Raw genomic sequence first — 19,038 nt, forward strand, 5'->3', positions numbered from 1 at the left:
CGCCGACGGCGGGTTATCAAGGCACCCTTGTAAGGTTATGTTGTTTCAGATAGGAATGCACTGTGCAGATTTGTTCCTTCCTTGTAGCGTCCTCTATTAAAACTTATTACCAACGTACAAAAACAGAATAGTTACATTTCTCTATTTTATGTTGGCAATTATGACGATAAACTTCTAATTTCAAAAATGCGATACGCAATAAGCATATACAGTTATGATTGATTAAAAGTATGTATTGTTTCAGTTTCGCATGAAACATTTCAGTAAGTTTATTCAAACGATGTTTTCAATATATGTAAAATTCGTATAACGAATAATTTTCTGAATAATACTTATTTTTCAATGCGTAGAAATTTTGAAATTTGCACGTTGTTTGAATGTATGGGAATCCCAGTGTTATCAATAACTGTCCTTTGTTTTCCTGACATTCATTTTATCTTGGGCAGATATAGTTTTATAATTTTGTCTTCACCTTTGTTATATTTGCTTGTTTTGGAATAAGTAAACGATTATACATTTGTTTCAATTACAGAAGTAAGTTAAATTTAATAATAAAAAAGCTTCTATATTTATCACAAATACAATATTATAAAGTAATAATTTTGTAGTTTACGAATTAAAATTAATTATTTGCAGAATGTAATTTATATTAATTATTTTAAAGATTATTGAAATGAATAGAAATTCTTTTAAATTATTGACTGTCTTGTCTAAAATTACATGTAGGAAAATTTATAACAATATGATTTATCAACTTCTGGATATTTATTAAGATCTCAGGAAAGATGGTTTCTTTGTTAGTTTATTAACTTCTTTTAAAGCTTTTCAATATTGAAATTTTGTTCTGTTTTTATGAACTACTTATTTTATTGTATTTCATTACAGATCAATTATTAACTATGTATTAATTTTATTCATATGAATAAAAAATATACATATAAGAATATATTGATTATTGTGCTATTGAAATGTACACAATCTTGCTAATAGTTTAATCTTGCTATGGAAATATATGATAAAAGGTATATAATTTAAGGAATTAATTCGTTTGAAGTTGAACTTTCCAATATGAATTGTAAAGCAATGACTGATAGAATAAGTGAGAGAATGAATGTAGATAAATTATATTCCAATGAATGGATCAATCTAATTTCAAGTGATTCCAGCTTAGCTAGTGATTATGATGATGATGATGATATTACTTACCTTAATATTGTTTCTCATAAATCATCGCATCCAGTTTTTGTAGAAGCTTGTGATGATACGTCTATGTCTATTAATGATGACACAGCATGCGATACAATTGATATAGAACTGTTAAAAACAATTGATGATGATTCTAAAATTTGTCAAAAGTTAACACCAGTACCACATAAATTGGAAGCTACTGTGTCTCATAATTTTGATGAGATAAGACAAGAAGCTCTTCAGATATGTAATCTCTTGTCTAACTTTAAATATGAAACAGTATATAAAGCTTTACGTAGGAATTACAAAGCAGAGAATCGTATAGAGCTCAGTTTATGGGACTTATTACCTAATAAAAGACCAAGAGTAAAACATTTTCAAGATTTATCAGTACATGGTATGCAGAATGTATTAAAGAATACATCAAATTCACAAACTGTATGCAAAAATAAGAACACTGCATTTCAAACAAATTGTGTAAACGGATTGCAGGAGCATTTAGCAAGAGATTCTAAAGTTTCTTCTCCTACTGCAGATGGAATATTAGATCTAGCAAAATTAACAATTAATCAAAAATCACAACATACAGAATGTGTTACATCAGACAGTTCTTTTATTTTACCTTCATCAAAGTCAGTTACTAATACTAACAAACATTTAGAAACTAGAACAACTGCAAATTCATCCATGTATGTGGAGAATTATGGAAACAATAAATTTAGTCAAAAACATGTCTCTTCAACAAAAAGTGAATTTAAGTCAAACTCAACAAAGCCATTGATAAATAACAATTCTACAGACCGAATTTTATTTCAATATATGCAGTACTTACAATATATGCAAATTGTTAAACAGCAAAAATTAACTGGTGAAATTAAAAATTTTAATTTTAACCAACGAAATGAGGCCCGAAAATTATTTCTAGAATCACATAGTTCAAACCTACAGGATATAGATATTCAGAAAATACAAAATGTTGCTAATGTTCCCACTTCCTCTGTACTTAAAGAAGGACAAGTCCTTAGCAATGGCAGAAGAAAGAAGGAGCAACATTCTAAAAGTAAAAAATACGCTGTAGAACGGTGCAATAATATTGCAGTAAAATATATACCACCAAAATGTCAATACGTAGATGAAAGATTAGCATTTGCATTTCCTCAGATAGATAAAAATTCTATTAAGCGAATATGTTTAAATCTTGAAAATGCAAGTAGTATTTGTTCAGTTGGACAATTGGAAATAATAGCTGGACGAATACTGGATACTATTATAAACTTTGCTGGATTGTTTGCTATCATTAAAGCTAATACTACATGCAGTAAAGCAGCAGTAGTATCTGTAACTAATTCGAATAATTTATTGTCTCATCCTATTAATTTTAATGACTCATTAAATAGAACGAATAATACTTTCACACAAGCTTCCAACAGACTTTCAATTTGTCCTTCAAATTATCCTATCTCTAAATCACAATTAGCATTTGGAGGGGCCAAAAAAAAAGTAATTGGAAAAAAAAAAATAACTGAAAGTAACAAAGATGTTGAAGAGAATATTGTATTACCTTTAAAATTTGAAAAAATGTATGAAACATTAATAACAGTGTATCCCCAACTTGATAAAAAGTTTATTAGACAAACGTGTAAAAACATTTCAAAAGTAGATGATATTTGTTCAATTGAACAGTTAGAAGCTTTAGCTGTACAAACAATACAAGATAAAATGCAATCAACTAAAGCAAATATCAAGATATCTCATCAGGAAGATGATGAAAATAAATTGTATACTTCCTTATCAGGAATCTTTCCTGAGGCAGATCCTGCATATTTGAAAAAAGTTATTGTGCGAGCAAAAAACAGACCATCTGAAATAGAAAATTTCATACAAACTCAATGGGACAATCCCACTTACCCGACAAAACAAGAAAAATTGGAAAAAATGAGAATTACACAGCAACAAATGCAGTGTACTAAAAATTTTGATGTGAAACAATTTTTGGAAATATTTCCAGACCCTGTTAAATATTTTACAAATCCAGAAAGAGTCTGTAAGTTTAATTCCGAAGCAGTTACATTTCTTACATCACATTTCAGTCACTTTGAGGTACGTTATTACATGTTATTTTCAATTGTTGTAAAATAATAAAACAGGTAAAATTTATAGGCGCCGCATTTGAAAGATATATATAACGTGAACAAATTTAATTTAACATTAACAGTACAAAAATTAGAAAATACGCCACCGCATAAAAAATTAGCTGGAAATATCGACTCATGGGGAAGATATCCACCCCAGGATATCCCTTTATTACAAGAATGTGCATACATAACACATAGAGAAGAAATTTGTGAATATTTAAATAAGTTAAAAGAAGCAGAAATGAGAGAATTTATGGCATTAAAGGTAACTTGTTTTATTTTAAATAAATAACAGAGGAAGAAAAAAGTTCAATTCATGTCTATGCTTTACAGAGCAAAAATGAACTTTTAGAATGTCAGTGTTGTTATGATAACGAATGTATGCCTTCTAAATGTTCTACATGTGATGATGGTCATATATTTTGTAATTCATGTATTTTAAGAGGAACTGAATCCCAATTGGGATTAGGAAATACGCGTATTTCGTGTTTCTTAAATTGTGATGGAGAATTTACAGTTCCAACACTTCAAAAGATATTACCTCCAACACAATTTAGCATTTTTATACGCAAAAGGCAAGAACAAGAGGTAATGGCTGCTAAAGTAGTAGGTTTAGTTTCTTGCCCGTTCTGTCATTTTGCCTCTATACCTCCTCCAGAGGATAAAGTTTTTAAATGTCTTAATCCTGAATGCATGAAAGAATCGTGTCGGTAAGTTACTTATAAACAATACAGAGATGTATTTATAAAATGCATAATATTTAAGATAATTTTTCATAAAGTTCAAGTAAAAAAATTTTTAATTATTATGACATATTAATTTTGTTTAAACAGACTGTGTAAAGAGCTGAATCATGTGCCTCTCAGATGTTACGAAGAAAGATCTGAAAAAGCACGTTTAGTTTTGGAAGAAAAAATGACAGAAGCACTTGTACGTAAATGTTATAAATGTAGTAAACCATATTTCAAAGCAGATGGATGTAACAAAATTATTTGTCAGTGTGGGGCTATGATGTGTTATATTTGTGATACAGCTATAGATAGTTATGCTCATTTCAGGTACTTAGTTCTATCACATTGGTGGTTATAATTACTGATTAATAGGAATAAATAAGTTTGTTGATATATACACATAAATTTGAATTTCAGTTCTAATGGATGCCCAACATATAGCGATAATTATAGTATAAACGCTGAAACAGTTAGAGCAGTTGCAGAGAAGACTGTGGAATTTTTGAAGAAAAAGGACCCACATGCTGATATAAAGGCAGATGATCTTTTAAAAAATCTTCCATCAGCGTCACCTAATGCAATTAGGGTAAATTATAGTTATTTTAATTTACAAGGTATTTTGTTTAATGTATCAAATATTTTCTATTTACTTTACAGGGACGAGTAAATAAGATAACAAAATTTGACGAATGAAGTTTTCCTTTTCTATTGGTTAATTTATTTTTATAAAAAAAGCAGAAGAAAAATTTTAAAAACAACATTTGCAAGATTAGAATTGTTTACAACAAAATTCAGTAAAATGTATGTATATCTTTATTCTGGTAGTTATTTGAGTAAGATAATTTTTTATGTTACTTATGTCTAAGTTTGAAATTAATCTTTATTTTGAGTTTGAATAATCTTAATTTTGTTTAATATATATATATAATATAAGACTGCTATTGTTAATTTTTATTTTTTAAGCTTTTTAGCAATAAGTAGTGTTATTCTTTGAAATTATAATACAAAATATATAAAATATGTTGAACATATTACAAAAATAAATGACTGATAAAAAATAAATGTATACATATATATTTTTTCATGTTTGATTTTACTGATATACATTTATTTCGTGTATTACAGAATAATTGAAGATACAACAAAGTAACAAAAAATTAATTCCTCCATTCTATTTTTATTTAGTATTTTTTTGATTCTGTATTCGATCTTATATCGATGAGTCCTTCCCCTCCATGGTGAGGAGGTTCTTCAGTGTTATCAGGTTTTGGAGTAACCGGATTTGTAGAGTTACTTTGCCCACTAATGATTATCGGTTCTTCATAGGGGGTGGTAATGGTCTGTAAGCAATCATTACAGTAAATTCTTCTTACTTTTTAATTATTTAACACTTCACAATCATTTAAAATATTATAACATACTATGTCACCCGTTTTTGAATTGCGACAAACCAATCCAATGTTACACCTGTCATCCATGGAATTACTTTGTTGATTACTTTGAAGATACACCAATTGTTGGCATGTTATCGGAGGTATATCTTTTGGTAGTAAACAAAAATGTTCTGGTGGTGGAGGACAGTTATATCCCGGCGGTGAAAAAGGTGGTCCTGGTGGTGGAGGAGCTTGTCCAGGTGGTCTAAAGAATGGTCCAAGCAAAGGAGGCGAATATCTAGGTGGGTATTGCCACTGGTAGGGCATGTTCCACTGATATCCTCCCCAGGAGGCAACAGGATTGCCTTTGGCAACACACAGTAACATTAAGAAGCTGAGGATCTTCTTCATCTCCTAAGAAGTAACAACAATTGGTTAATGTCTCTTCTGAAGCATATTAGAATCGTTTCCAACTAGGAGCATCAATATCAAGTAATTGGTTAAACAAAGAGAAGGACACTTAGCTATTAGTTTGAGAATAACAGAATCACGTGCCTGTGGAAACTTATAACTGAACAAAGCAGAGATACGAAAGACCAGTCACGATGCACTATGTCCCAGCGATGCTCGGACATTATTTATAAGGAAAGAAGAACTTGTGGTTCTTCAAGTAAAACCAGAAAAATAGCGAGAAAACCGTTCATTAAAATGTGACTCATTTCTGTATTATCCGTCTCTTCGTCAGTGGTAATTATGTATCTTCAAATTAAAACGTGACGAAACAAGAAAAGAAGATATTTCACAGAAAATCTTTCGTAGCTACTTCTGTATGGCTTTTCGTTTAATCATCAGAGTACAGAGAGGAAAACATTGAGTTTTCCGAAATTTTTGGGTTTTATAAAAATAAACCTTATGAGTTTTTATACAGAATTATGACTCGAACAGCGCAAGATACGTACAAATATATTTGATGGATGCTCGACAACCAAGGTCACAATGATGTAATTCACTTACCGTAGAAAAAGTGCAAAGGGCAAGACACTCGTTCACTGAACTTATTGACTGAAACTGAGACCCGAACTTCGAAGCGGTGATGCTCTTACAGACTATTTTACGTACAACTAGGCCTTCGGACTCTTATGAGCAAATACCATTAATTAAACGTTATTCCTTTATCGCTTTGTTATTTTTTCTTGCACGTTTACGGAATACAAGAGGCGATCACCACCGGTGCAATGATGGTATTTTTACAGTCAGTTCGGTTTTAAACGAGCTTCAATGATTTATTATAATTTATGCGAAATTAACAATAAGCATTTATCGTGGGAGAGGTCGCGAGGTAGTAACCTTCGCGGTTTACATATATCAGATTTACTATTTTCTTTTCAAGTATGGTTGTTGAAAAGTCCTTATCGAGACTGACGTCATAAAGAAGAGTCTGTTTATTCTCAATCTTTTGATGGAGGATATTTACATAGTATTTTGCGTTTTCAGCTTTTGGAATGATTAGTAGGGAGAGAGTACTGGATAGGAATATGGACAATGGTGAGATCATTCTTGATGGCCTTGAAACTAATTGTTTTTGACCAGTGGCTTTCAGTTAAATTAGCGGACTACATAAAACTTAACAGAACAGATTATACTAAAGTAACTTAGGATTTAGTTCAAATGTGCATGATGCATTGACATTGAACGCGATGGTAATTCCTTTACAATTCTCTAAAATATTCAACTGCAATAGATTTAAAGGAGTATATCTACAATTTATATGTTTTCTGCAGATTATAAAGAAGATCCGTGAGGCAATGAAAACGACGTTGTAGATGAAGAAGCATCTTGCATCGAAGACGTAGAATCTGACGATGAATATTCACGAATCGTAGCCGTTTCCGTTCCAACATCATCGATGTTTATTGCATCCGTCACCATTTTGGAATTTTGCAATGATGCAGAGTTTGACAGAAGAGAGGACAACAGATTCACTAAACGATTGATGTATGGCGACTCCAGTAAATCAGTGATATCCGCGTTTTTAACTTCCTCTATCAGGGTTGCGATTTCGCTAGCTAGCGTATTCAACAAGATGAGCTTCGCGGCTTTGATTGCCTCCCAGTTTGTTAGCCCGATGTCTACCAACGAGCTTACTATATCACGACTCGACCTCTTCAAGTCTGTTTCCTGGGAGAGTTCTTGTAGACTCGGTAAAAGACGGGATTTCACATTGATCACAGGGGTCGTGGTATCCATAACTTCCTTTTGTGACAATGTGGATTCCTGTACATCAGGGAAACGATCGTTCGTTCGTCTGTAAAAACGCCGTTGCGATGCTACCATCGTTAGGATAATCTGCAAGAAATTAAGTTTTGAATTAACTTGGTTATTAAAAAAAATTAAATTGTTCTCAATAATATATTTTAAGGAGAAGTTAATGAAAGGTGGTTACATCAGTATGTATATTTATTCTTTTGAAATTATGTTCATTATAGTTATAGGGATACAGTGGTAGTTCTAGAAATATACAGATGTAGCAATATAAAAATCTAAGAATATGATACAGGAATCTAAAAATATTTAGATGCCTATGAGTACTGGAATCTGTAGTTTGTTTAGAGAACTGTAACTTACTAAAAAATATGCGGTCCTTAACGTCCACATACCTGGGCTACTAGGAACTAGAATAACATAAACTTGTTCATGCTCTTATATACATTATCTACAAGCAATATTGATAATACCCTCACTTTCACGAATTTTCTATCCTTTGAGCATTTTTGGAAAACTTTCACTTTAATGTGGTGTCTTATCAATTTCCTTGATCGAATGTTATCGCGACTCGTTTAGTAAGAAGTTTTCGTAAACGTATCCATAGAATAGATACATATGTTTCATAGTTAAAAAACCTTCTGCATATATTCTTTCAAAACTTCAACATAGTCCAATATAAAAAATAAACATAAAATAGTCATAAACGCAACGTCAGTTTCAGGTGGCTTCTTGTCTTGAATTTTCAGTAAGCTGCGTTTCTATAACTCGTTTATTGCCACTAGAGGTGGATGCATTTCTAGTTTTCACGAATTCCAATTTCTGGTGCTCGTCATTCCGGAAATATGAGTCGTCCAGGACGAACACTGTGGTCATTGCAATAGACACTCCAGCAAAGATCACCCACATAATCAGCTCCAACGTGACCTGTTACAGGAATGCGTATAAGAATACATCTTCACACCTTATGGAGTCAGTTCAACCGAATTGTAATTTCATTTTTCTAATATTATAAATAAGTATACAGTATTTACAACTCATAGAAGAAGACTGTATCGAAATTTGAAAGTATACTTATTGCTCATAAAATAGCCTCATCAGGTAGGATTAACAGTAATTCTATCAAAAGATAATTATAAAAACTCACTTCTGCCACAACTTTCAGAATGATCCTCAAACGATCGTTAGCGTAGATCCACTGCCAGATTATAAATGGCAAAAGAATGATCAGAAGCAGCGTGTCCAGCACGTGTAACACAATCAGCGATATGGATTGCACCACTATCGATGTTCTGCGTGATTCCTGTCTGGAATATCAAGCTTTCCCTTATATGGTATTTATCATCTTTAGTTTTATCATTTTCATAAATCGTGTACCTGTTTTGCGTCCTTTTATTTTCTTCTGTCGTTTCAACTAGCTCTTTGATACTGCTACTGCCCCTGTGGTTCTTAATGGTTAGTGGTTGGATCTTGCCGTAATGCATGATGATGAAGTAAATGAAACGAAGGTATGTTTATTGGACAACGGTGTTTCTATCGATGGAAAACGATTAACACCGTGGGATTGTGATTAATCCGTTTCATTCTATAAGAATTTGTCAAATTCAGTACATTGGACAGTAATGAACGCGATCGAGCGAATAAAAAGATGGAGGATCATTAGCTTTTCATCTGTTTTATTTTGTATGGATGTACAAGGTGGACAGAAAATGTAGATAATCGTTTATAAGAGGATGTATAAAGGTAGAAAAAACAAGTTGATATTTGATTGAAGTTTTTTGAAAATATCTCAGAAACTGATTAATAATTTCTTATGCTTTAGTTCTCTTATGAACATCAGTGGTTCTGAAGCGGTTAAAAGTAATTGAAGTGGATGCTCAAGTCGGCAGGGGAAGCTTGAAGTAACAAAAGCTTCAGAAGCGAAACTTCTAAGAGCAAATAAGGATATAGAGTTGCAATAAACTTGAACAGAGACCTAGGATAGCGAAGATTATTTATTTACAACAATATTCATTATAAATGGAATAGAAAAAAGAGAAACGCTAGAAACGTGAATCGTTAATTGGCCACTAGTTACATAAATCTCGCTCTCGCGCTTATCGTAATACTTTTTGGTATTTCGCCTATGGCGAACGCTCGTTACATGGAGATTAATAACACTCGATGGAAATATTCTCTTCCCGTGCATCCTTCTCGGTCATTATCGAGCGTTTATCGTGCTTTCGATCATCATAAGTCATTCCCGTCGACAGGCTAAACGTGTTCAGGAGAGGGACGCGCGAGAACCGCTTTCTTCTTTTATGGCACAAAACGACTTTGCCTCGATCGGTTAATTATTATGATAATTAGTCGACTCAAGGATTATCGCAACGCAAACAGTGTGCTCAATGTTCGTTTGCATGTTGTAATGCAAACTTGTGTCTTTTCTGTTTGATCACACGATTGATCCTTCATTTTGTTTCCAGGCACTCGAGAAGCGAACACGTCGATCGGTGAAGAGGACTTCAGAAAAATGGACGTCGATCGTAGAAGACATTCTGGTTCATTTTTAAGAAACGATTCTGTGCACGGCGTTGCTTTTTCGCTTGTTGTTGTCTATACACGAATAGTGGTCTGAAGACTTTCGCGTCTTGAGCTTCAAGGTCATCCGAGTCACCTTTGCTTTCTTTCTGACTTAATCCTGTCTCTATGGATCTGGATACTCTACTTCCGACCTCGTTTGGCACTTGAAGTGAAATTGGAGAGCGCATTCTTTCAATTTGTCCGTTCATTTCGACGTGATCTTTTAATTTTCCATATGCCTCCACCTGGAAATACGGAAAATTGAAATATGTGAAGGTGTGGTAGACTAGCACTTGTAATCTTTAATTTTCACATTTCAAAGTTGCTAAATTTCCAAGTTTCTAAAAGACACATTAATACTATTAATAAAGCTATAAAAATTTATGTAAAAAGTTTGGAATACCAGAGCTTTAATAGATTACCTATGTAAAGATTAAAGATTTGTGTTATGTTACCTACCGAACGGGTTACTCTAGAAGCATCGTTAAGTTCTTCTTTCACCTCTTTTTCCAGCATCCTCTCGATGTAACCGTTATTCATCGGGTTCTTTTTCTGCAATCCATAAGCGCGAATTCCTGGAAGGTCTTCTTCGGAATTGATATGAATTTTCTCCACCTTTCCGTCAAATCCAGTTTGATTTTCAATGTGTAATCGCCTTGTACGACTGTTCTCCCTGAATCTTCTAGGAAGTCTAACTGGTGTTTCGTCCAGGTTTTTCAGTTTTGTTTGGGTAGGATCATGGTGTTCCACGAAAACTTGCGGATGTAATTGTTCCTTCGTAGCGCTGATATCGAACGACAATATGAAACAGATTAACTGAAAAAATATGCAAAGAATGTTGTCAAAATTATTATAAAACGTATAAGTCAATGGAAAATTTTGGTTGCATTGATTGTATGTAAAAGCAGGAAAATTGCGGTTTAGCGATAAATCTTATCTAACAGAGATTACTGGCTTCCTCTTATGTTCTTAATTGAAGTTTTGAAATAGTGTTTGAGAAAAAATGTCACTCACACATGCACACAGCTTTCTAATGGATCATGTGTTGCAATAAACATCAGTCACGTTTCTGATTTATCAGCAAAGAATTTATTTGTTAAATATTGAAAATTGAAGTTTTCCTTATAATTTACTTTTCCTTTATAATTTCAAAAGCACAGTTTTAATAGTGAGCTGTAAGATTCAAAGCTCCAGCAGTAAAAGTTTAAAGAGTCAACATTTCAATGTTAAGAGCTTCAAAACCAATACTTCAATGTTAAAAGCCTTAAAAACCAACATTTCAATACTGAAAGCTTCAAGAATCAATACTTCAATATCAAAAATTTCAAGAACCAGCTCTGCAATATAAAAAGCTTCCAAAACCAATGCTTCAATATTAAAAATTTTTGACAATAAAAGTTTGGAAAAGCAAACTCAATATAAAAAATTTCAAGTTCTACAAATTAAAACTTAAAAACTGAAATCTTCAAGAACTTCAATCTCTCATGCAAACTGTAAGATTTTTTATTTAACAAAATATATATCACTAAATATTTGTAACAACTATAACTTTTTTTTACAGGTAAATTATCCTGTTAGTGTACACATCTCTTCTTACCAGGAGTACAGCCCACATGGTTGCAGAATGGTTTTCAGAGATCAGCTTCAAGAACAGTTTCCGTCCCCGGCAAGACTTAGATCACGTTTGAAGGAAGAGATTGACCAAGCATCGGTTATATACGCACCACGTTTACGATCTTCGAGGATGGCGATTATAAACCGCTACCGCACACATGATATGCAGATTTCCCGTTGAGGGAGAGAGAGGGAATAGTCTTGTTCCCCGTAAGAATCTTCTTTACGAAACTTCGTCTCTGGAAATGAGTCACCTTCACAAGTATGCTTTGAAAAAGGAGGAAGAGAAAGATGTTGCTCTTCTTCTTCCTTGAATATGTATTTCCGACGGAAGCTTGAACACCTTGGATCAGCTCGCGTGATTTTTCTCTGTCGGTCGCGTGATAGCGGTATCGTTTGTGCCTTCCGCAACTTTATTCTCATCTTTAATTAATTATCAGAAATAACATGTGTAAGCTTTCGGTCCATTCACGTTGTCATTATACTGCAGTATTATTGTCATTTACAATTTTTCTTTTGCAGGTAACAGATATTGTTAAGTTTGTGATAGTCAATGAATAGAGCATTTTAAAAATTTAACATTATATAGAATTTTGGTTATCATTTCTGAGGTAAAGAAATTTTATTCTAACTTTAAATTACTTTTTTATTGTAGGCACAGTAGACTCTTGTTATATTGCATAAATTAAGCTTATTACTATATTCATTTAAAGGTAGCAATATAGGAAGAATTTATTGTAACTGTCCCCTTTGATGATTCAGCTATTGTAATTATTTTTTTTCTTTATTTACACTGAAAGGTTAACAGATCAAGGTGAAGAATTTCACAGCCGTTTTTCTCAGACCAGTCACGATGTTCCACAGGTGTTAAATGTCCACTCATCAATTATTATTGGAACATTTGTACACACCCCTGGTGAGCACATGTTGAATGACGATGAATGAGTCGATAGACAACCAAATGACTAACTATGAATTCCGCTTGCAGACATTAACGACTTTATGTTAATTGAGGTCGGTGATTATGATCGTTGAAATACATTCGTAGAAAACTGGTTTTCTAGGACCAATTCGTCGAATATGGATTACTGCTTAATCTGAGACTTTGGTGTATACAGATTTTCAGGAAATAAGAATGGTAAAAAAACTTCAGTTTAAAAGATGGATAATATTTCTATTTCAATCTGTAATTCACGTTTGCAGGTATTGTAACCAGATAGATAATTTCTTGAGTTCTCAGATTTACAAATTTCTATATTCACAAACCCTTAAAAATTATTTGATTAGGCTTAGGTGTGTTAATATTAATAGAACTGAGGTAGCCTAGCTTCAATAAGAAATTACGCCACTTATTGCAATAGTGTTTAATTCGTTGTACATGCTGCTAAAAAAATATTTGTTTTGAGTGATCAACATATCAGCATCCATGTTATAAATTATCTCTGTTTTTAAGCTATTTAATTCCCTCAGTTTTCCACAGAAAACAGTTTGTAAACACAGCTGAACTACAAATTACAATTTTTATTAAACTTTCTTAAGAATCACTATCAATATTATGTAATGATGACCTTGTCATGATATTCACAATTAAATATACATCTTTAAATTGCATAAGCTTCCAGCAGCTACTTCTCATATACTAGAATAATGGAGATATTAGAAACTTTATTTTCAAAACATATTTAGTAAATTCTAGAATTACAAACATTTACAATAGAAGTACACGGATAGTATAACTCTCTTATAAAAAGTGTAGAGGAAGAAATGGTCCACCATTTTCCTTGCTTGCGTTCTTCGTGAAGACAGGAAGAGATTCCCTGAATTCCTCTAACTTCACAGATCAATGGCAGAAGGTTCTTCCTTTTACACTTACTCTTAATAAAAAGTTTAAATTGCATCCAAATGCTAAAATGTCTGAGTCTGTTCCAGAAAGAGATGTTCTTTGTCTTAAGTCCATCGTGGCGTATCCTCCTCGCACTACTCCTCTTCGTTTCTAATAATCGTCGTATCGAGGTCTGTAAAAATAAGTGCGTCTCGGATAATCATCATATCGGTTGCTGTCATCATAGTACCTAGACCGTTGCTGCGTTTCCTGTCGGTATCTAAACAATGGTCTAAAAATAATGTCTTCAGCTACATCCATGTCACCTTTTTCTCGCGAATAATCCGCGTTGTCATCCTGATATGCCGGAACAATCATCTCCCAGCGTGACATCGTTATTGGTTTCAGATATTCTTCTTCCTGTTGATTCGACCACGAGGACAACGGCGCTGAAACTGTTTCCTGGCTTGGGGATGAACCAATCATCATCTGAAAGTAATTGATTGCAATACAGAAGTGGGAAGTATTGGAAATTTGGAAGGAAAGTACATGAAGAGTTAGTGAAGTATGCATATTCACTGGAAAACAAAATGGACTTCTTCAGAGAAAATTGTCATTGAAGAATTTGAAGATTTGAGGACTTGGAAATACATAGATTTAAAAATATAGAAATTAAAAAATGTAATAATTTAAGAATTTAAAAATGTACAATTACCTGTGGCGAGGTTGACTTCCAGTAATCAGGGACAATAGTTAAAGAGCTTTGATCGACATAATTCTGAGCCTTCTTTTGTATAACGTCGCTATTGTCATTCAGGAATTGAACCTGATTTTTTACGTCGTTGTTACTCAATTGATTCGGTAAAATGGCCACGATAGGGCTGTTCACCTTGCCTTTTTCCGCTTTCGAAGGATCAATGACCGCCACAATAGGCACGGCCACTTTCTTCGATTGATCTTCTGGTAACGGTACGTCATGACTAATTGTGTCTTTTAAGAATTCGGTTTTGCTTCTTAATTTTTCGTTGCTTGTAGTCGGTTGTACTGATTCTTGTTCGGAGAAGGATTGCAGATCCATCGTATTCTGCTGAGGTCCAGTTTGGATTTCCTGGAAATTGAAGAAAGCTGTTTACAAGGAAATTGTAATTGGTAGTTACCGAGGAAGTTGCAAGAAGTTTTATTGGCACGTGATGTATGCTTAATTTATAAAGTAGGTTTTATCTGGTAATCTTTTGATCATTATCAGCTTCTGTAGTTAGACTACAGATGTTTTTACAGATTCGCATTTTTATAAATAATAGAGATCAACTTGTAGAAAGTCGATGGATAATTAAATTTCTCTGAATCCTTAATCGGTCAAGTATAATCTAACTATCGTTTGGCACAGTTTCTCACGTTTCCTTCATTGTACATTTAGATGAACTCGTTTTGAATTAAAACAGAACTATATTATCAATAAATAAGAATAGAATTTAACGTCAGTAACTAATAATTTATCTCATAACTTTGTCACAACTAATCTTTAAATTTCAAGTTTATAACGTGAATCAAAAGTTGACAAAATACATCTTATTGTTCTCGTAATTAACATTAAAAAAGCGTAATAACAAGTATTATCATAGTAAAAGTATTTCAAATCTTAAAGTTGATCTTACAAAAATTTAACAAATTTCATAATATTGCCCATATAATTTTGTAAAGAAACTAATATTTTTCAGTATCTGCTCAAGGCTCCATCACGACTGTTTAACGATGATTAGCAGCATACACAAATTGTTCAATAGTGATGCGTGAAACGAGATTCATGTTTTCGAAGAGGATCAACTTGACATGCTTTTTCTTTGTGAACGGTCATCTGATCGAATGGAATGTGTTCATTGAATTATTGTCCTTTACCTCGGGTACGTATTCATCAGCGTCGCTTTCAAAGAACGTTTCACTTTCAGGCGTAGAAGCCTCCATGGCTTCTGTTTGTTTCGTTTCCGTAATATTCTTTCGCACGTCCTCCAAATTTTCCGTGGGGACTACCAGGATATGTTCACGTTTTGAGAGTATCTTTAATCAAATCCATTCACTTTTCTCTATTGTAATTTATTGCTAATTAAAATACTAAATTAATGGCCATTAAATACATGAATGAAGGATTAGCAGGAATGCATAATTACTATAACTCATTAAGTAATTATACACACTTAATGATAAATGGCATGGACTAAAATTACTTCAATTATTCCAGGATTTCAATCAACAGTTGAAGAAAAGGATGAATTATAAAATTATACCATGTTGGGATTACTAGCTGGCATTATGAAGACGTTTTTTTTAACAACGAGCCCATTTAATGACCCGTTGCTGGCTGCATGTTGTACTGCATCCTGGACAACAGGATCCTGAACCACGGCAGCAAGCGTTTCGTTCTTAGTCAGTGGTGTCGGTGGCAATAAACCCTCCACATCTTCAGGACTCAAGGGTTTACATGTTGCGATCTCTCCATAAAGGATTAAACAGAGGACAAGTTGAAACATAGTCATCTGAAATTAAATTATTCAATATGATGATCTTTATACAGGTTCGTTTATGGAATCATTATTGGTTTATTTATATAGTAGCTTCGTATTAGATTACAAATCTTTCGTATCAGTTCAATAAATAGAATATACTATTTATATTGAATAATTGAAGAAGTTATTGTACATTATACGCAGTAATTATGATAATGAAAATCATGTTACGTAACATTGCAGCACTTACATACAAGTGCCGCAACATATCAGTCTTAATTTTCGTTGTTTAGTTAGACATCAAGGTTTTTAACAACTGAGGAGATACTACGCAGTATTTTTAAACGCAGTATCTACGTATATTTTTAAATTTCTTTTTCCTAATCAATATGTGTACTCCATTTTAATACCATTTTGTGCTTCATTATTACAGCCTCAAGTGTCACTAGTGATTTTCCAATGTCCAAAATTTCTTTGGTCCACGTTGTTTCCACCTAAACTTCACTAACGTCTTTTCGAGTCTGACTAGTGATAACGGTCCGTTCTTATTTTATACTAGCTACCCAAAGAATTATCATTGTCCTGCTAACAGACGTGAGTATCAACCTTGCGGTACACTACTTTAGCCAATTGCACCTTGAACCTGGCTTCACTGCTTTGATTTGTTTCTCATTTGCGTTTATGTCTGTCCGTTCGTGATTTTGGATTACATTTCCAAACATCAGCAACTGCGTCAAATCGTCTTTTCCATTCTTGAGAATTCAAGTTTGAGAGCTTGGAAATTTGGACGTTTAGAAGCTACAGACTTTGGAGATATAATAATCTTTATATACATATCTTTCTTGATTCCCAGAGTCATAGATTCCTAGATCTCTGCACTCTTATGTTTCTACACCGTAGAACCTTATAATCCCTGATTTCTATAAGATTAGGTATTCAGATCTATAAAGCTCTACATCATACCTCTATATTTCTAGATCCTTAGTTAAAATGTGTTAAAATTTGATATTCTTATGATAATAGTATTCTGTATTTTTTCCAGGAAATACCAAGAAGTTCATAATACAGTACCTGAAGATCTTCAACAACGTGCGCTCTTCCAAGGAACAGAATTCTAACATCCAAAACATACTAACAGTTCTGGATCGCGCTGAAATTCTTCCGGGACTAATTTCGCAGTTAGTGGGTTGCTAACAATATTGAAATGTTTAGCGATCGATTTAGCAACTTCTATATAACTCAAGCTATAAAAGAACGAGCAACACCTTCTGCTTTCTTAGTTCTCCATTCTCGTCGAGCGCTATTCATTCACTTGGAATTAGATTTCAAATTTACAATTACGTTCAGTTTTTGGATCAGTGATCTACGGTAAAAATGAGATCCTTAGTTCTTTACAGTTTGATACTTTCATCAAGTATTATACTACGTATCAAATGCGACGACGTGGAAACAACTTCAATCACTCCAGAGTCTGCATCTAACGCATCTGATACTGATACTGAAGTTTTCATGTTCATATTAAACAATAATAATGATACGGAAAATGATGCTAATGACACTGCATCTAATTCGACAATCAGTTTGGGAGAACCTTTTGGATTAATAATTGAGACACGTTCCAAACGTGATTCTACGAATGAGTCTTCAGCAACGAGTACCATAGATTCAACAATAAACAAGACACAAGAAGGTGTGAAAGATGACTCAGATGTCAATCAAACATCCACTAGATTTGAAGAATCGATTAGGGAGATGTTCTTAGAGCCTTGGGGTCGTGCCAAACGTGACACCTTAGAAGAAGACGCAAGCGTACCAAATAGTTCAGATGCACCGCTTCCGGATAATTCCAGTGAATCTATTCAAGATGAGAACTTAAACGAATTTGCCAGCGACCATGATGTAACTGTAGAAGGTAATAGCGCATCGGACGAGTCCTCTTCGACGAGTGAAGAGGATCGAGAAGAAAGAGACGTTGGACAATCAGAAGAAAATTTGGAGGAAGGTGAATATCGTTATAGAACGCATCCTTATTGGTATCGTCAACCCATCGTCAGAAGATATTGGGCCAGCCAAGAACGAAAACCATCTCGTGATTTCATAAAAATTCCCATATTCCCTGGGAAATAATATTTGTTCGTAGTAATAGACTGATGCTATTAACTACAGTAGACCTTCGTTATATTGCCAACGACAGTGTAGGAGTAGAAAATATTTGAAATTGCTGGAGTTGAATGAAAATTTTCTTTTTCTATATCGCAAGAGTTTTTGTAGATACATGAAAGTGGCAATGTAACGATAGACTTATGTAGTTTCATATTTAATTCATTATTTAAACAATTTTTTTATACACGAATTGCAAATGGCTTTTTATTTATCGTCAATGACATTAAGTACTTTTGTATCATGAAATAGATATAGTAATTATCATTATTTAATCACACAAGGTGTCATAACTATTCATTTTTTAATAAAAATTTCAGTTTGACAAATTTTAATATAATTCTTCAGAATTAATGTAAAACCAGCTTCTGGAATTTGATGAATTATAAATAACTTATTTGAAAAATAAAAATAATTGAAGTTGGAACCATGAGAGGTTTCCATAGAAGTCTAAAATCTTTAAAAATAACTAAAAATAGCTAAAAAACATTATTATTATTTGTCAAAATGGAATTTTTACCGAAAAATTATTGCTTTTAAGAATAAAGTATTATTTATTTAAAGAAATAACACTTTGTTGCAAATAGTCAATATTTCTTGTTTAAATAATGGCCAACTCTGTCTTAAAAATAATACAATTGCGTGACTAACGAATGTTTGTAATAAATGAAGGTTAAATAAGTTCACATG

The 19,038-nt window shown here is 33.0% G+C and overlaps 7 protein-coding genes across 12 annotated transcripts; 2 read left to right on the forward strand and 5 right to left on the reverse strand.

Moving 5' to 3' along the window:
* Positions 1 to 171: 171 nt before the first annotated feature.
* On the forward strand, positions 172 to 7,773 carry LOC100878368 (uncharacterized). Of its 5 annotated transcripts, XR_001095567.2 has the most exons (10): positions 172 to 263; positions 351 to 534; positions 886 to 3,288; positions 3,349 to 3,588; positions 3,657 to 4,033; positions 4,157 to 4,381; positions 4,472 to 4,640; positions 4,712 to 4,855; positions 5,180 to 7,127; positions 7,209 to 7,773. XR_001095567.2 is itself a non-coding variant. In XM_076529617.1 (8 exons), the coding sequence occupies exons 3-8, from the start codon at positions 1,069 to 1,071 to the stop codon at positions 4,745 to 4,747; spliced, it is 3,267 nt and encodes a 1,088-aa protein (XP_076385732.1). In that variant the 5' UTR covers positions 172 to 263; positions 351 to 534; positions 886 to 1,068; the 3' UTR covers positions 4,748 to 7,773. The 5 variants fall into 5 exon arrangements, 1 of the variants encoding a protein (XP_076385732.1); XR_013037587.1 differs by having other exon boundaries at positions 4,712 to 7,127; XM_076529617.1 differs by having other exon boundaries at positions 4,712 to 7,773.
* Positions 5,129 to 5,838, reverse strand: LOC100875855 (uncharacterized). The gene is made up of 2 exons (XM_003702023.3): positions 5,476 to 5,838; positions 5,129 to 5,394 (listed from the first exon to the last, which is right to left on the reverse strand). Exons 1-2 carry the CDS (start codon positions 5,836 to 5,838, stop codon positions 5,236 to 5,238), a joined length of 522 nt encoding a protein of 173 aa, XP_003702071.2. The 3' UTR covers positions 5,129 to 5,235.
* Positions 6,852 to 8,278, reverse strand: LOC105662159 (uncharacterized). Its single transcript, XM_012282643.2, has 2 exons — positions 8,053 to 8,278; positions 6,852 to 7,773 (listed from the first exon to the last, which is right to left on the reverse strand). Exons 1-2 carry the CDS (start codon positions 8,080 to 8,082, stop codon positions 7,210 to 7,212), a joined length of 594 nt encoding a protein of 197 aa, XP_012138033.1. The 5' UTR covers positions 8,083 to 8,278; the 3' UTR covers positions 6,852 to 7,209.
* A 32-nt stretch (positions 8,279 to 8,310) lies between these two features.
* LOC100878590 (uncharacterized) lies at positions 8,311 to 9,202 on the reverse strand. The gene is made up of 3 exons (XM_003702132.3): positions 9,067 to 9,202; positions 8,837 to 8,996; positions 8,311 to 8,616 (listed from the first exon to the last, which is right to left on the reverse strand). The coding sequence occupies exons 1-3, from the start codon at positions 9,171 to 9,173 to the stop codon at positions 8,410 to 8,412; spliced, it is 474 nt and encodes a 157-aa protein (XP_003702180.1). The 5' UTR covers positions 9,174 to 9,202; the 3' UTR covers positions 8,311 to 8,409.
* Positions 9,203 to 9,665: 463 nt separating this feature from the next.
* LOC100878703 (uncharacterized) lies at positions 9,666 to 11,985 on the reverse strand. Its single transcript, XM_003702133.3, has 3 exons — positions 11,849 to 11,985; positions 10,711 to 11,067; positions 9,666 to 10,496 (listed from the first exon to the last, which is right to left on the reverse strand). The coding sequence occupies exons 1-3, from the start codon at positions 11,864 to 11,866 to the stop codon at positions 10,194 to 10,196; spliced, it is 678 nt and encodes a 225-aa protein (XP_003702181.2). The 5' UTR covers positions 11,867 to 11,985; the 3' UTR covers positions 9,666 to 10,193.
* Positions 11,986 to 13,018: 1,033 nt separating this feature from the next.
* On the reverse strand, positions 13,019 to 16,726 carry LOC100878814 (uncharacterized). Of its 2 annotated transcripts, XM_076529622.1 has the most exons (6): positions 16,599 to 16,726; positions 15,970 to 16,218; positions 15,584 to 15,742; positions 14,403 to 14,795; positions 14,014 to 14,176; positions 13,019 to 13,880 (listed from the first exon to the last, which is right to left on the reverse strand). In XM_076529622.1, exons 1-6 carry the CDS (start codon positions 16,611 to 16,613, stop codon positions 13,843 to 13,845), a joined length of 1,017 nt encoding a protein of 338 aa, XP_076385737.1. In that variant the 5' UTR covers positions 16,614 to 16,726; the 3' UTR covers positions 13,019 to 13,842. The 2 variants fall into 2 exon arrangements, with proteins under 2 accessions (XP_076385737.1, XP_076385736.1); XM_076529621.1 differs by having other exon boundaries at positions 13,019 to 14,176.
* On the forward strand, positions 16,644 to 19,034 carry LOC105662157 (uncharacterized). Its single transcript, XM_012282641.2, has 2 exons — positions 16,644 to 16,782; positions 17,231 to 19,034. Exon 2 carries the CDS (start codon positions 17,563 to 17,565, stop codon positions 18,313 to 18,315), a length of 753 nt encoding a protein of 250 aa, XP_012138031.2. The 5' UTR covers positions 16,644 to 16,782; positions 17,231 to 17,562; the 3' UTR covers positions 18,316 to 19,034.
* Positions 19,035 to 19,038: the final 4 nt, after the last annotated feature.

Source organism: Megachile rotundata, chromosome 3 (genome assembly GCF_050947335.1).
Source record: "Megachile rotundata isolate GNS110a chromosome 3, iyMegRotu1, whole genome shotgun sequence".
Classification (NCBI taxonomy): Eukaryota; Metazoa; Arthropoda; class Insecta; order Hymenoptera; family Megachilidae; genus Megachile; species Megachile rotundata.

Excerpts from the sequence above, each read along its gene's own strand:
- LOC105662157 (XM_012282641.2), top strand. The coding sequence starts at position 17,563 with ATGAGATCCTTAGTTCTTTACAGTTTGATACTTTCATCAAGTATTATA.
- LOC105662159 (XM_012282643.2), bottom strand. The coding sequence starts at position 8,082 with ATGTGGACGTTAAGGACCGCATATTTTTTA. Across the intron at positions 7,774-8,052 it reads TAAGGACCGCATATTTTTTA|ATTATCCTAACGATGGTAGC; the intron begins GTAAGTTACAGT and ends AATTTCTTGCAG.
- LOC100878368 (XM_076529617.1), top strand. The coding sequence starts at position 1,069 with ATGAATTGTAAAGCAATGACTGATAGAATAAGTGAGAGAATGAATGTA. Across the intron at positions 4,034-4,156 it reads TGCATGAAAGAATCGTGTCG|ACTGTGTAAAGAGCTGAATC; the intron begins GTAAGTTACTTA and ends TTGTTTAAACAG. Across the intron at positions 4,382-4,471 it reads GATAGTTATGCTCATTTCAG|TTCTAATGGATGCCCAACAT; the intron begins GTACTTAGTTCT and ends TTTGAATTTCAG.
- LOC100875855 (XM_003702023.3), bottom strand. The coding sequence starts at position 5,838 with ATGAAGAAGATCCTCAGCTTCTTAATGTTACTGTGTGTTGCCAAAGGC. Across the intron at positions 5,395-5,475 it reads ATTCAAAAACGGGTGACATA|ACCATTACCACCCCCTATGA; the intron begins GTATGTTATAAT and ends GATTGCTTACAG.
- LOC100878590 (XM_003702132.3), bottom strand. The coding sequence starts at position 9,173 with ATGCATTACGGCAAGATCCAACCACTAACCATTAAGAACCACAGGGGC. Across the intron at positions 8,997-9,066 it reads AATAAAAGGACGCAAAACAG|ACAGGAATCACGCAGAACAT; the intron begins GTACACGATTTA and ends TTGATATTCCAG. Across the intron at positions 8,617-8,836 it reads TTCTGAAAGTTGTGGCAGAA|GTCACGTTGGAGCTGATTAT; the intron begins GTGAGTTTTTAT and ends TTCCTGTAACAG.
- LOC100878703 (XM_003702133.3), bottom strand. Across the intron at positions 10,497-10,710 it reads CTTCTAGAGTAACCCGTTCG|GTGGAGGCATATGGAAAATT; the intron begins GTAGGTAACATA and ends CCGTATTTCCAG.
- LOC100878814 (XM_076529621.1), bottom strand. Across the intron at positions 15,743-15,969 it reads CAGCTAGTAATCCCAACATG|ATACTCTCAAAACGTGAACA; the intron begins GTATAATTTTAT and ends ATTTGATTAAAG. Across the intron at positions 14,177-14,402 it reads GGAAGTCAACCTCGCCACAG|ATGATGATTGGTTCATCCCC; the intron begins GTAATTGTACAT and ends AATTACTTTCAG.